Below are 13,930 nucleotides of genomic sequence, written 5' to 3'. Positions count from 1 at the left end.
CTTTTTTAGGAAAAGATATAAATCTGTTGAAGGTAGTTCGGAGAAGGTTTACTAAATTAATACTTGGATTGACTAGGTTGTCTTACAAGGAAAGTTTTTGGGTTTGTTTTCACTGGGGTTTGGAAGAGTGAGAGTTGGCTTGATTTGAGGGAGGATGCTCTTGCTTTTGAGGGAGTGCAGTGAAGGTTTACCAGCTGATTCCGGGGATGGCAGGTCTGACGTGTGAAGAGAGATTGACCAAGTTGGGATTGTTTTTGCTAGAGTTCAGATGAATGAAGGGGGAATCGCATAGCAACTTAAAAAATTCCAGCAAGACTGGACAGGGTAGATGTAGGGAGGCTGTTCCTGATGGTTGTGTCCAGAACCAGGGGTCACAGTCTGAGGATTCGGGGTAGACAGAGATGAGGAGACAATTCTTCACCCAAAGAGTGGTGAGCCTGTGGAATTCATTACCACAGGAATTAGTTGATGCCAAAACATTGAATGTGTTCAAGAGGCAACTAGATATAGCATTTGGGGCGAATAGGATCCAAGATTATGGGGAGAAAGCAGGATTAGGCTATTGAGTTGGACAATAAGCCATGACGTGATGCATGGTGGAGCAGGCTTGAAGGGGCGAATGGCCTCCTGCTTCTATCTTCTATGTATGTTTCTGTGCTTCTAAAAGATCCTGCGTAGTCTTCACAAGGTGGCTGTGGAATTGGGTTCCTCTTGCTGATTAATCCAGAACTAGGTGACAGTTTCTTTCATGTGTTACCCTGTTAGGATGGAGATGAAGGGATTTTTCTCTCAGTAGGTTGAGACACATCGGAACTTAGGTGGATGTTAAGCTAATCGTCATGTGATTTCCTGCTTTCTGTCTCCTTCCCCTTTTTTGGATAAAGGAGTTACAAGAATTTCATTCAGATGGAATCTTCCCTGAATCCAGGGACTGTTTGGAAGATTAGAACCAACATTTCGACTATCCCACTAGCTGCTACTTTTACTACATAGGATGATGTTTATCAGGACCTGTGGGCTGACAAGTCCCCAACTCTAACAAATTAGTGTGTGTTATGATCTCAGTCAGTGGTAATGCTAGACAAATCAGATACCAGAATGAAACCTGGCTTGCCAGATCACATGTTTAACTTTTGTAGTTGATTAACACGGCAGTTAGTCACTGAAACATATTCAAACAAGGCTTCAGATGTTCTTTGCAACGCAACATAAGTTATTTACATGAAAGAGAAAAGAAATAAGCAATGCTATCAATATGAAATAATAGGAAAGATCTTGACTCAAGCAGTCAAATAAAGTTTCAGCCTGTTTCTCAAAACGGTCCTTTGTCAAATACTCAATTACAGAGAACTATCACTCCTATCACAACTCTTCAATTTTTTTTACTGAATTGACTCTTCCCTGTTTCTTTTTCATGTTTGCTGTGTTAATTTTATGATTCTTTTCCGAGACCCCAAGCATGAACCTTTTGGAATTCTGACAGGCTAAACTTTCTAGTTTCTAACAACTTGGAACGTTTTATACAAGTTCCATGAACCAAAACTCCTTTGACTCGGGTAACTGGTTCCTTTGAATGGACTTGAAAAATTTGACTCTTCTACTGGAAGATAACTGGCCTCCTTCTGAATTGAATTCAAAAGCTAAACTAATGGCCTCTGTCTGTTATAAACCACAGCAATATACTAATTTCATCCATTAGTGCCACAGATGTCAGGTATTTGACTGACATCACATGCCTTCTTGGAAATGATGTATTTAGGTCACTGTTCCAAATGACTCTGTGACCTTTCATTTAAAAAAAACTTTCTCAGAACGAGGCAAAATCCATCTGTCCCTATTTTAACATCCAAATCCCAAATGTTAATACTATATTTCACACGCCATCTATCACATCAGTGCCAATTTCCTGTTGAGCCTCTTTAGTGAAGACCACTGCAGAAAACCTGTGAAATTGCCATGTCCGTATTTCCTTTATTCAGTCCCCAGACTCACTTTTTCTGTTGGATCAACATTCACTTTAACTCTTTTCCTTTTAATTAACTGTAGAAAATTATTGCTTTATTTTTAAATTTCCAGCTAGGCTTTCTCTCGTACTCTAATTTATGCCTCCTTATTAATCTTTTGGCCAATCTTCACTGATTTTTATACTCTATCCAATTTTTTGACCTGCCACCTGTTATTGCTCATTAAATGTTCTACAATGTACTTCGTACTCCATCCTACCATGTCATTACTGCCAGGGTGTGTATACATCACTCCCACAAGTGACTTCGTACCTTATCATTTTACATCTCTGGTCAAACTGTTCTACAGCCTGTTTCTTAAATTTGGGCCATCCTTCTCTATTGTACTAGTGCTGTGATTAATTAACAAGACCATCACTCCACCTTTTCATAGGTTCTCATCTTCCTAAATGTCCTGAGCCCTTCAGTATTCAGTTATCAGTCTAAGTCGACTTGCAGTCATGCCTCTTTCATGGCAATCAGTTGTTTGCACAATCAGTTCATATATTTTGTTCCTAATGCTACTTGCATTCAGATAAAGAGCCTTCAGTTTAGTCCTTTTACTGTTGTGTTTATCTCTGTTATAAATCACTGGGGTACCACACTGAAAATCAAAACCCTCTCTTCTTGGAATCATCACAAATGTGGGCAAAATGGCCCTGAACACTTTCAAGTGGTGTCATTCTGTCTAGAATTCTCCTCATTGCTCAAATAGTTAACAGTCTAAAATAAATTGGTCTTTACATCTCGCCTTATCTGTTAATTTACTTTCAGATGTATACTGTCAATCCCTACTTGTCATGGTCTGTTTATCATTTTCTCGACCTTTCTCTGTTGCCTTTCCAAATCTTTCCAAATTGGATCCTTTGCCCTCTCTACTTACTTAGTTATGCAGCCAGCTAAAACACCAACCCCAACATGATTCAGGTGTAGATTGACTCAATATTACAAGTTGAACTTTTCCTCAGTACTTTTACCCATGCCCCATAAACCAAAACCCAATTCCCCCACACCAATCTCCACACATTAATTTCTCTAATCTTCCTTGTTCTGAGTCCAGAATGAGAATAATTACAGTTTAGCTCTGAAGTTCAAAATAATTTGCTTTCATATAGCATTTTCACAACCTCAAGGTGTCACAATGTAATTTACAGTTAATGAAGTATATTTTGAAGTGTAAGCACTGTTAAGATATAGCATTGTGAGACACTATCTTAGCAAGTGCATTAATTTTAGTAGAAAACAGCTTACTTGCATACAAGACTGATAAATGTACTTCATGTGCATATTTACTGACCATTGAATATCTGTAACCAAGGAAGTAAAGCACTTTGGAACACATTTGTGCACCATTTTCCTTTTTGTTACCATTTTTAGCAATGAATGTACAAAAAGGGTAGAGCTTAAAGCAAAACCCTATGTAAATATGAGCATTAAGATCATATATCAAGCAAAGGTTGTGTAACTGAAAGTTTTGCTGACCACATCATGTTATATCTTGATTGAGTTTTGAGAGGCTGACTGATCACCTTTTGCTGAAACGTTGTTATACCTTTGCAGTAAGGAAATACCGAGTCCACTTATCTGACTGACTTTATTCTTTTTGCTTCTGCACGCAGGTCAGAAATAAAGTGTATTCACGTATTGTGAGTACACATCCCTCCAATCTCAACTTCAACAGCCGCTCCCCCCAGGAACTGCTGAAAGCATCTGGATTAACTCAGGTAGGGTGTTGCTGCATTCTGTAAATTGGAAAAGTAGTGACTGACACAACCAGACTATTGTGACTGTGTCAACACTTTAAAAGAGCTATCCAATTAATCCCATTCCCCTGCTATTTCCCATCATGCTAAACATGGTTTTCTTTTCGAAAGTTGCTAACAGGTCTGTCTTTACCACCTTTTTAGGCAATGTGTCCATATTTAAACAATTTGCACCATAAAAACAAAGTCTACACTTCTCACCTCTGGTTCTTTCACCAACTAGTTTAAAATCTGTATCCTTTAGTTGATCAAGTCTTCTGCCATGGAAACAGCTTTTTATTATTTACTCTAACAAAACTCTTCATTCATTATTTTAAACAGCCCTGTTCTATTTTCCTTTTACCCTGTTCTCTTGTTCCCTTTATATTGTAAAGGGAACAATTCTGGTTTTTCACATCTCTCTCACGTTTTGAGTGCCTTAACCTTGGAATAATTCTGGTAAATCTCGTCTGCATCTTGACACCTTTGCTAAAGTACAGTGTGTAGAACTGAAAACCATGGGCTAGGTTTTGCAGTCAGCATTGAACAAACAGCACTCACCATTTATTGTACTTGGATTTGCGGACTGTCTGTGGGCTTTCTGATACAGTCTGTGGCAATTGAAGAGCTGAAACAGTATCTCATACTCTCTATAGAAGATCTGAGTTGTGTAAATAGGACAGGGATTGTATGCATCCTTAGCCAATCAGATTGAAGAATTCTAATGCACTTATTAAAATGGGAAAGGGAAGTTGGAATATTTAATCTAATGTAACATTAAAGCATTGAACAAAATTGAATGAAGAGTGAAAAGATGGATTAGATTAAGAGAGAGATAAGGAATTTTTTAAAAATGTAGTAATATTAGAAATCTGAAGCCATGAGACGCGACTGTTACAAAAGGACAGTTTCCGTGTTAGAAACTGTTTGACAGTAATTAAAACTTAGATGCTGTGAAAATTAACATACTCCAAGTGGAATAGTCCTAACCATCTAAATGCCCTAACTTCATATTGTTACATGCGTGTGAATGCTGTGTCTATCGATGAGGTCTTATTGTAGCAAAACCTGTGGAGGATCAGAATAGTTCAGACATCAACTTCCTGATCTTTGTGTTTAATGTACACCTTGCAGTAAATGCAGTCAGACTTGCTCTTAAATGTGAATTGCAAATTATTCCCACAATCAGCACTCGCTGTTATTCTTCTCCCAAAATCCATAGTGATACTTCAGCATGAAATCTAGCATGCATGTTCTCATAGTATAACTTCCCAACTTTTGTATACTATGCCACTTTCCTCACTTTGAAAAGATTAGCCTTTGTTGACTTGCTTTGCAGATTACATGGTTAATGGCACTATTCTGTTTCAGAAATGGGTTCAGAGAAAGATCTCCAATTTTGAATATTTGATGCAACTCAACACCATTGCAGGGAGAACCTACAACGATTTGTCTCAGTATCCTGTGGTAAGTTAATCCTCCTAACTTCTGATAGTGGTGGGAGGATGGAGGAGGGGTTAAAAGCCTCTGTGCCCTTTCTTTGTGCCCTCAATTGTCTTCATGTGCAGCTCAAATTTCTTTGTATTTTTTCATGGATGTCGTGACAAAGTCAGCATTTTTGAGCAACTCAAATCAGTCACGTTCAGGAACTTTGGATTTCAGTCAATATCATGAGCACTCAAAGATGTGATGGGTTGCATCCTAGGATTTTAAAGGAGGTAGGTAGAGTGAGTGGATTTGTTGCAAGTCATCTTCCAAGAATCCTTGGATTCCATATGCTAACTTTAGGGCAATTAGTTTAAAGTCTGTCATTGGGGAAAATGTTGAGACTCTATTATAAAGGAAGTAATAGCAATCATTTAGAAATACATTATATAATCAGTGTCTGGCTCTTTGAAGGGGGAATCATGCTTGACAAATGTATTAGAATTCCTTGAAGACGTAACAAGTAGGATAGATGAAGGAATGCCAGTAGCTGTAATGGATTTCCTAAAGACATTTGATAAGGAACTGCACCTAAGGCTACTTGATAAGAGCTCATGCTTTGCGGGGTGTTGTATATTTGCATGGATTGAGGATCGGCAAACTGAGAGAAGTCAGAATTTGGATTAAAGAGGCATTTTTGGGATGGCAACCTGTAGCTAATAAAGTGCTACGGGAATCAGTGCTGGGGGCCAGCTATTTACAACATACATTAATGTACTGGATGAGGATAATGATTGTACTATAACCAAGATTTTGAATAACACAAAAAAAGCTGGGAGGACAAGCGGTGAGGATGACACAATAAGTCTACAAAGGAATAACAGCAGGATAAGAAAGTGGAAAGAAACTTGGCAGATGGAATATAATGTGGAAAATGTGAGGTTATGGACTTTAACAGAAAGAATGGAAGAGCTGAATATTATTTAAATGGAGAAAGACTGCAGAAAGCACACAGGTTTGAGGTCCCTTGGGCATGAATTTCAAAAATAACTAGCATCTAAGTTCAGCAGGTAATAGGGAAAGCAAATGGAATTTTGGCCTTTATTCCAAAGGGAATGGAGTATAAAATTTAGCATGTCTTGTAAAACGATATCAGGCATACCATAGCTGGAATACTGTGAATAGTTTTGAGCCCCTTATTTAAGGAAAGATATATGTCCACTCGAGGGAGTCCAGACAAGGATCATTAAATTGATTCTGGATGTAGGGATTTTCTTCTGAGGAGAGGTTGAATCGTTTGGGCATGTACTCATCGGAGTTTAGAAGAATGATATGTGAAACTATTGAAACATACAAGATTCTTGGGGGGGGAGGCGGGTGCTTGGCAAGGTAGATGCAAAAAGGTTGTTTCCTCTGTGAGAGTGTCTAGAACCAGAGGGCATAACCTCAGAGTAAGGGGTCCATAAAACATAGGAGCAGAAATTAGGCCATTCGTGCCATCGAGACTGCTCTGCTATTCAATCATGGCTGATAAGCTCCTCAACCCCATTCTTCCACTTTCTCCCCGTAACCCTTGATAATCAAGAACCTGTCTATCTCAGTCTTAAATGTACTCAATGATCTGGCCTCCACAGCCGTCTGTGGCAGTGAATTCCATAGGGTCACCAAGTTAAGACTAAGATGAGGAGGATTTCTTTTCCTGAGGGTAGTGAATCTGTGGAATTCTTTATCACAAAATGCTGTCAAGGCTGGTCATTAAGAATATTCAGTGCTGAGGTGGACAGATAAGGGAGTCAAGGGTTATGGGGAAAAGACAGGAAAGTGGATTTGAGGATTTTTAGATCAGCTATGACCTCATTGAATAGCAGAGCAGACGTGATGAGCCATGTAGTCAACTTCTGCTCCAACAGATCCAGTATGGGTTACTTACAAAGCAAATATCCTCCTACACTTCACCTATTAAACAATGTCAAGCAAATACAACATTAAGTAAAGATCTCTCTACACTATCTGATCAAACAGGTTAGATACAAGGACAGGTTACACAAGCAGTAAAGTTCCTTTTGCATTATCCTAACACTCTAGCATATCTGAACGAGATTTCCATTCCACGTCAAATGAAGATGTAGTTCTTTACAAAAAACAGGACAAAGGATATGGGAAGAAAGTGGGAATAGGGCACTGAGTTGGATGATCAGCAGGCTCAAAGAACTGAATGATCTACTCCTGCTCCTATTTTCTATTTTTGTATGTTTCTATGTTTAAAATTTTAGGCAGTTTCGTGTTAGAATGATTCCCATCAAACAACTGAGTACAAAATACGTCTCTTATACAGTTAATGTGGCTATTATTTTAAATATGGAGTCAAAATGAATCTTAAAAAAAGATGGAAGCTTTGTTTTAATTGCTGAATTTAATTTTATTTAACTCAGTTCCCGTGGATCATTTGTGACTACACATCTGAGGAACTGGATCTGAACAACCCAAGTGTTTTTCGGGATCTCTCTCGGCCCATTGGTGTGGTAAATGATAAACATGCAAAGGACGTGAAGGAGAAGTAAGTCAGTGGAATTTCTTTTTCAGAATTTTCGTTCAGGACAGATGTTTTTTTCTACTTATTAAGTGATTGTAGGGATTGTCCCTAACATAGACTAAGTGTAGGTCCACAACAATTTTGTCATTGAGTCATCAGTGGTAAGAGGAGTGGAAATCCAGTCCACGTGTTAACTGCTGATAGATTTCTGGTTTCTCTACAGAAAAATTAATGTCTATGAACATCAGGTGAGAATAGAATCCAGTTTAGGTGTTGCACCCCACACTAATCATAAATAATGTTACTGATAACTGACAGTGTGTTTGATGACTGTCTTCTACTTAGTACATTAAGGATGACCTAAGTGAAGTCTTTAAAATGATTAAGGGTTTCAAAAGATAGATAAATTATTTCCTTGAAGCAGGGAATTTAGAAAAGTTGAGTTAGGGCATTCAGGAGTCAAATCAGGAAACACGTCTCACAAAATGGAAAAATTCTGGAATTCTCTTTTCTATAAGGCTGTGGATATTGAGTTAATTAGAGCTTTCAAGAATACAATGAGTAGATTATAAGGAAAAGTTAGTAAGAGATATTGATCAAAAGGGTTTAAACAGATTTGAGATACATATCAGCCATGATCAACTGAATGGCAGGGCAAGCTTTAAGGTACAATAGCCTATTCCTGTTCTTCTCAATGAAAAGGATGCAATCTTTTCCCTGGTAATTTTGGACAGTGATGAATGTTCATTGGTTTTGGGAATTCTGTGCTTTTGGACAGTGCCTATGATCACAAGAACCAAGTTGTGTTGAACAGTATACAGCTGAGATTTTACTCCTCCTGTTTCATCACCCAGATATGAGAGTTTTGAAGATCCAACAGGAGACATCGATAAATTTCACTACGGTACACACTACTCTAATGCAGCTGGAGTCATGCATTACATGATCCGGGTCGAGCCTTTCACTACCCTGCATATCCAACTGCAGAGTGGCAGGTGAGCACTGAGTCTCAACAAGATGGAGGATTGCTTTACTGTGACTTTAGAGAAGAGGACATTGTACAGTGTTACATTAAGCAGGACTGCATGAACCTGCAGATTCTAAATCTGGATTCAGGTACAGCCTGACTGATGAAATGATCAGGTCAACGTGTTTAACTTTTCTAAAGGATTTGATGGGATAGATATGGAGAAACTAATTTCTCTGGTGGCAGAATCCAAAACAAAATCATACAATTTTAAAATTTGCATCAGGCCATTTTTCAGTGAAATAACATTGCAGTGGAAATCTGAAAGTTATCACCCAAAAAGTGTAGATGCTGAGTCATTTGGGTCTTCCAAAACACAGATGGGCAGATAGTTGTGTTGTAAAGGTTCAAGTTATATGGAGCAAAAGTGAGAAAGTCAAGTTGACATACAGTTCAGCTATGTTCTAACTGTGCAGCAAAGAAAACTTGCGAGGCTCAATGACCTTTAATCAACAACCTCATCATATTAATTAGCTAGATGCCTCAGTGATGTAAACTGACTCATGTAAGACTCCATTATTATGATCAGACATTCTGCTACATTTTGTTTCTGCTGCGTGCACCTCCGAAGTTGGTGAGTAGCTGTGATTTTTGGAATTGGAAGTCAATGCTGTGATTGCTGTGTGCAGACCCTCGGAGTAACTGTGGAAGAGGAATTGTTGTTTTTGATTTGTTAATTGATCCTAGTTTAGCTAGTAACCTATGCCATACCAGCCCTAGAAGTCTTCCATGGACTAGTAGAGAGGGAATCTTACTCATTATCTGACCTGTGATATATTTGTGCAGAATGCGCTTAACAATATATTTTTATAGCCTCTATTTAGCTCATGATATATCTGCTGTTGAAATCTTTGGGCAGTTTATAGGAAGCTTTACACTAGGCAGAACAAGAGATCCAAATTTACAAGTATTCCATTCACATTAAAGTGAAAAGTTTATAAATGTAGTAGTTGTTCACCTGCATGTGATTTAAACATGAAGAAGATCACGTAAGGCCTAATCGGCAAAGATTGACTCTACGTTACAAAGCTCAATAAATCAGGGATCTATAAACATTAATCTTCAATCTGTCTTAAACATGTTGTGGGTCCATATTGTTGCAAGCGCTGCAATATGAACCATGACCAGCTTGTGTTTTGGGTATTGCTGCCATCTACTTAGATTAATTAGTCGTAGAAGTATAACTACCAATGAATCTTAGTGAGAAGAGGCTCTTGTCTTAAATAAGATGTGGTATGTTGTATCTAAATAATCAGGTACAAGTTACACTGCTAAGTCATGCATTTTTGTTAATATTATGAGGAGACTTAGGATACAAGTATTCATTCTACTAGCTACTAAGCTGTCCTACCTTTTCCCACCCAAGTCCTTATCACATTGTCAAATTAGGTGGAGCTTCATGCAACACCAACATTAAACCTTTCAGAATCATTACTTTATAAAGTTTCTCAACCTGACAGAGATATCAATCCTTCCTGGAAATTGCCTAATTGGGGGGGATCAGCCCTGGAGAGCTGAAAGCTCTTCCTCATCTCCAAGAAAAGAAAGCTCAATTTAAATCTGTTTCTAATCTTGAAGGTGAGCATATTTCACCCCATCTGCCCTATCCATGTCAATTCCTGTCCTGTTAACTGTTTGTGTTCTGCAGGTTCGACTGTGCAGATCGTCAATTTCACTCAATCCCAGCAGCCTGGCAGGTCCGAATAGACAATCCTGTAGATGTGAAGGAGCTGACCCCAGAATTTTTCTACTTCCCAGAATTTCTGGAGAACCAAAACAGTAAGCAGAGCTCGTGGCTTTGTAGCTTGAGATGAATTATTGGATGTCATTGTCTTAAAATGTGGCTTGTTTCTCTTTGATACCGGACCAAAACTATCAGTTAATAAATTGCAATAATATAGCATCTTTTCTAGCCTCAGTGTTACAAAGTGCTATATACTCCATTAAATATTTTATAAATGTACTCTCTGTTGTAATAAAGAAAAACATACTCTCTCAAGCAGTGATGAGATGCTTGTCCAAGTGTTCTCTTTTAGCAATTTAAGTTGACAGACATTAGGAGCATACTCTTGTTTCTTTTTGGCAAGTGCTTTGGATCTTTTACATTGACGTGAAGGTGTAATCTGGGCCTTAGTTTAACATCTCATCGAAAAGAAGGCACCTCCAATAAAACAGCACTCTCTCAATATCATGCTGAAGTATTAGCTTTATTTATATCTTCAAGTCTCTGAAGTGGGATTTGAAGCCAGAGCCTCTGAATTGGGGGGCCAGATGCTATCACTACAATTGCACTGACATCATCATGTGAGTGAGAGTGAATTGGCCGAGGGATGACTGAGTTAAATACACTGGACAGTGACATTGAACCACAGCCATTAGAAAACCTGAGACTGGTGTTGAGTTAATTGATCTGAGAATGTCCTTTGCACATTCAAGTGGAAAAATCTGTCAAAATCCATACTTCAGATTGCTTTGCTCCACGAGAAGCTGCATCCATGAACATGTAAGGGTGAAAGCCCTCTCCTGTCAAATAGACTGATGAGATGAATGATCGTTATCATATAGACGTTAGTCACTTCATAAAAATATTGGGAAGGTTTCTGGGTCCCTGCTCAACCACTTGTGAAGAGAAGGGCCATCTCCTAACATTCCACTGTTATGAGTGTAAAATTACTAACAAAATGTAATTTTTGTTTTGCTTTTATTTCTCTTGCTGTCTGCCTCTTCCTTTCTTTCTTTTCTCTCTCTGTCTCTCTCTCTCTTCCTCCCTATATCTTCATTTATGTCTCTCTCTATGTCTCTGTCTCTCTGTCTTTGTTTCCATTGCTGTTTCTGGTCACCTGATTTTGGATACTTTTCCCCTTCCTTTTTATCTCCCTCATCTCTGACTTTCATTCACTCTCAACATCATTCTTTGTCTCAATCTATCCCTGTGTATGTCTCTCCCTTGTCCTGTTTCCAATCCCCATCTTTTGTCATTATCTTTGTCTTGATCTTTCTTCTGTTTCTCTCTTCTCTCTTCCTTTCTCTCTTTCTTTCGCTCTGTAGGGTTTGATCTCGGTTGCCTGCAGATGACCGGCGAAAACGTAGCTGATGTTGTCCTTCCGAAGTGGGCAAAATCCCCTGAAGATTTCGTTTACAAGCACAGAAAAGCACTGGTAACTGAGAGGGAGGGGACAAAAGTTCTTTGGTTATAACTTGCCATTTACCACAATGCATTCTTCCTGCAAACTCTCCTCAAAACACTGTTTTGGAAGTTCAGGATTCAGTTGCTATCTTAGATTACTCACTGCATTGTTTGCTGTAGGATTAGCATGTTTCCATTTTTTCTGTCATCAGTCTCTGTTTGTTTAATCTCGGTCCATCTTTGCACCCTGGCCACCACCTTTTTGTGCCCCCTTCACTGTGAAATTGGACATGAGAGACATAACCTCTGTGTATTTTGAGTTCCAGTCTTGCAGATAACTCTTGGGTGCCTCCCAGCTGCCAGCAGCTGTTTCATCTCCAACTGGAGGTTTGTGCAGTAATTCCTGGTAACAGAATTGATGAATGAAAACCAGTAACCCTTTTGTGACTCATTTCACCCTTCTGGATTACTCCCCATGCTCATTATTTTGAGCCTCCAAGCCACCTGATTAAATTTCAGCTGTAACTCATTCACCCAGTATCCATTATTCTAAAAATAAATGTTAAAGCACTTAATTACATTCTAGCCTCTAACTCCTATTGAACTCAATAGGCCTAATTAAATAGAATATGCCTATGCACTCAGGAGTTTAGAACAATGAGAGGTGATCTCATTGAAACTTAGAAAATTCTGTGTGGGCTTGACCGGGTAGATGCTAAGAAGCTGTTTCCCCTGTCTGGAGAGTCAACAACTAGACACCATTGTCTCAGGCCACTTAAGACTGAGACACAGAGAAATTTCTTTCCTCTGAGGATTACGAATCTTTGGAATTCTCTATCCAAAGAACTGTAAGTGTTCATGTTGAGTATATTGAAGACTGAGATCAATAGATATTTTTTCACTCTTCAGAGAATGAAAGAATATGAGGATCAGCGAGACAGTGGAGTTAAGATTGTCATGCTCTTACTGAATTGTGGAGTTGCCAGACCTACTTCTGCTCCTATTTCTTATATTTTTATTTTCTGAAGATTTTGTATATATACATAAGTAATCTGAACACTGCTTTAGATTTTCTGAAGAAGGGTCTAGACCTGAAATTTAGCTTTCCTGCTCCTCTGATGCTGCTTGGCCTGCTGTGTTCATCCAGCTCTACACCTTGTTATCTCAGACTCTCCAGCATCTGCAGTTCCTGCTATCTCTGAAACTGCTTTAGATTTCATCCTTCCCTGCTATGACATTAATTCTGTAGGTTCTCTGATCTGTGCTCAGTGTCTACAGAATATTCATTGATCCAATTGATCCAGTCCATCCTGGTTCTCCTATTTCACTGTATCTTCCTCATTTGTCTGTAATTATTTAATGCCTACATTTTGTTTTTCTGTCGTGCAGGAGTCAGAACATGTCTCTGCAAACCTCCATAATTGGATCGACCTGATTTTTGGCTACAAGCAAAGGGGCCCTGCAGCTGTTGAAGCATTGAATGTCTTTTATTACTGCACATATGAGGGTATGGCAACTGTGCAAGTGTAATGCAGTCTAAACATTAACTTGTGAAAAAGCGGTTTATTGCAAAATCAGAAGGTACTTGGTAGAAGCAGTTCTATGACTTTCATGATTATGGTGAAAAAAGTGCTTGTAATTTTTGGGATTTACGTTGAACCTGTCAAGTTTTGGGATTAGTTGAAGGGAAGCAAAATAATCAAAAGTTTTGAAAGGTCTCGAAAATAAAATTGAACTAGAATTACAATTGAAATTGAATTATAAACTCATAAAGAAATGACACTCTCAGGTCATTGCAACTATACACTTCGAAACAGCTATTTGACTTTACTGTGTATCCAATGCTCTTTTGAAAATTACTATTTAATTTGATCTGCCTTCTATGGAGTGAAAATAGTTCACAAGAATCAGTGAGTGAAGTACATTCTAAAGGGAGCTGCCTAATTAGGTTAACGGATAGGTCAATAGAATGCAGTGATAAACATTTGAGAGAACAAGAGTGAGAAAAGACCTACCAGATAAAGTGTAATGTGGAAAAATGTGAACTTGATTGAATTGTATAGGATCCTGAGG

The 13,930-nt window shown here is 38.5% G+C and overlaps 1 protein-coding gene across 3 annotated transcripts in view; it reads left to right on the top strand.

Moving 5' to 3' along the window:
- The window catches only part of nbeal2 (neurobeachin-like 2), a 202,607-nt gene that overhangs the window by 163,010 nt on the left and 25,667 nt on the right, over positions 1 to 13,930 (top strand). For all 3 annotated transcript variants that reach the window (XM_048595708.1, XM_020515436.2, XM_048595707.1), the window contains 7 exons: positions 3,623 to 3,727; positions 5,117 to 5,212; positions 7,603 to 7,727; positions 8,558 to 8,698; positions 10,379 to 10,509; positions 11,779 to 11,888; positions 13,247 to 13,364. In XM_048595708.1, the coding sequence (XP_048451665.1) occupies positions 3,623 to 3,727; positions 5,117 to 5,212; positions 7,603 to 7,727; positions 8,558 to 8,698; positions 10,379 to 10,509; positions 11,779 to 11,888; positions 13,247 to 13,364 (826 nt within the window). The remainder of the gene's footprint in view (positions 1 to 3,622; positions 3,728 to 5,116; positions 5,213 to 7,602; positions 7,728 to 8,557; positions 8,699 to 10,378; positions 10,510 to 11,778; positions 11,889 to 13,246; positions 13,365 to 13,930) is intronic.

The sequence above is a fragment of the Rhincodon typus genome, chromosome 4, assembly GCF_021869965.1.
Source record: "Rhincodon typus isolate 14 chromosome 4, sRhiTyp1.1, whole genome shotgun sequence".
NCBI lineage: Eukaryota > Metazoa > Chordata > Chondrichthyes > Orectolobiformes > Rhincodontidae > Rhincodon > Rhincodon typus.
The sequence above is the reverse complement of the archived record's forward strand: the minus strand, read 5'-3'. Positions and strand labels throughout refer to the sequence as shown.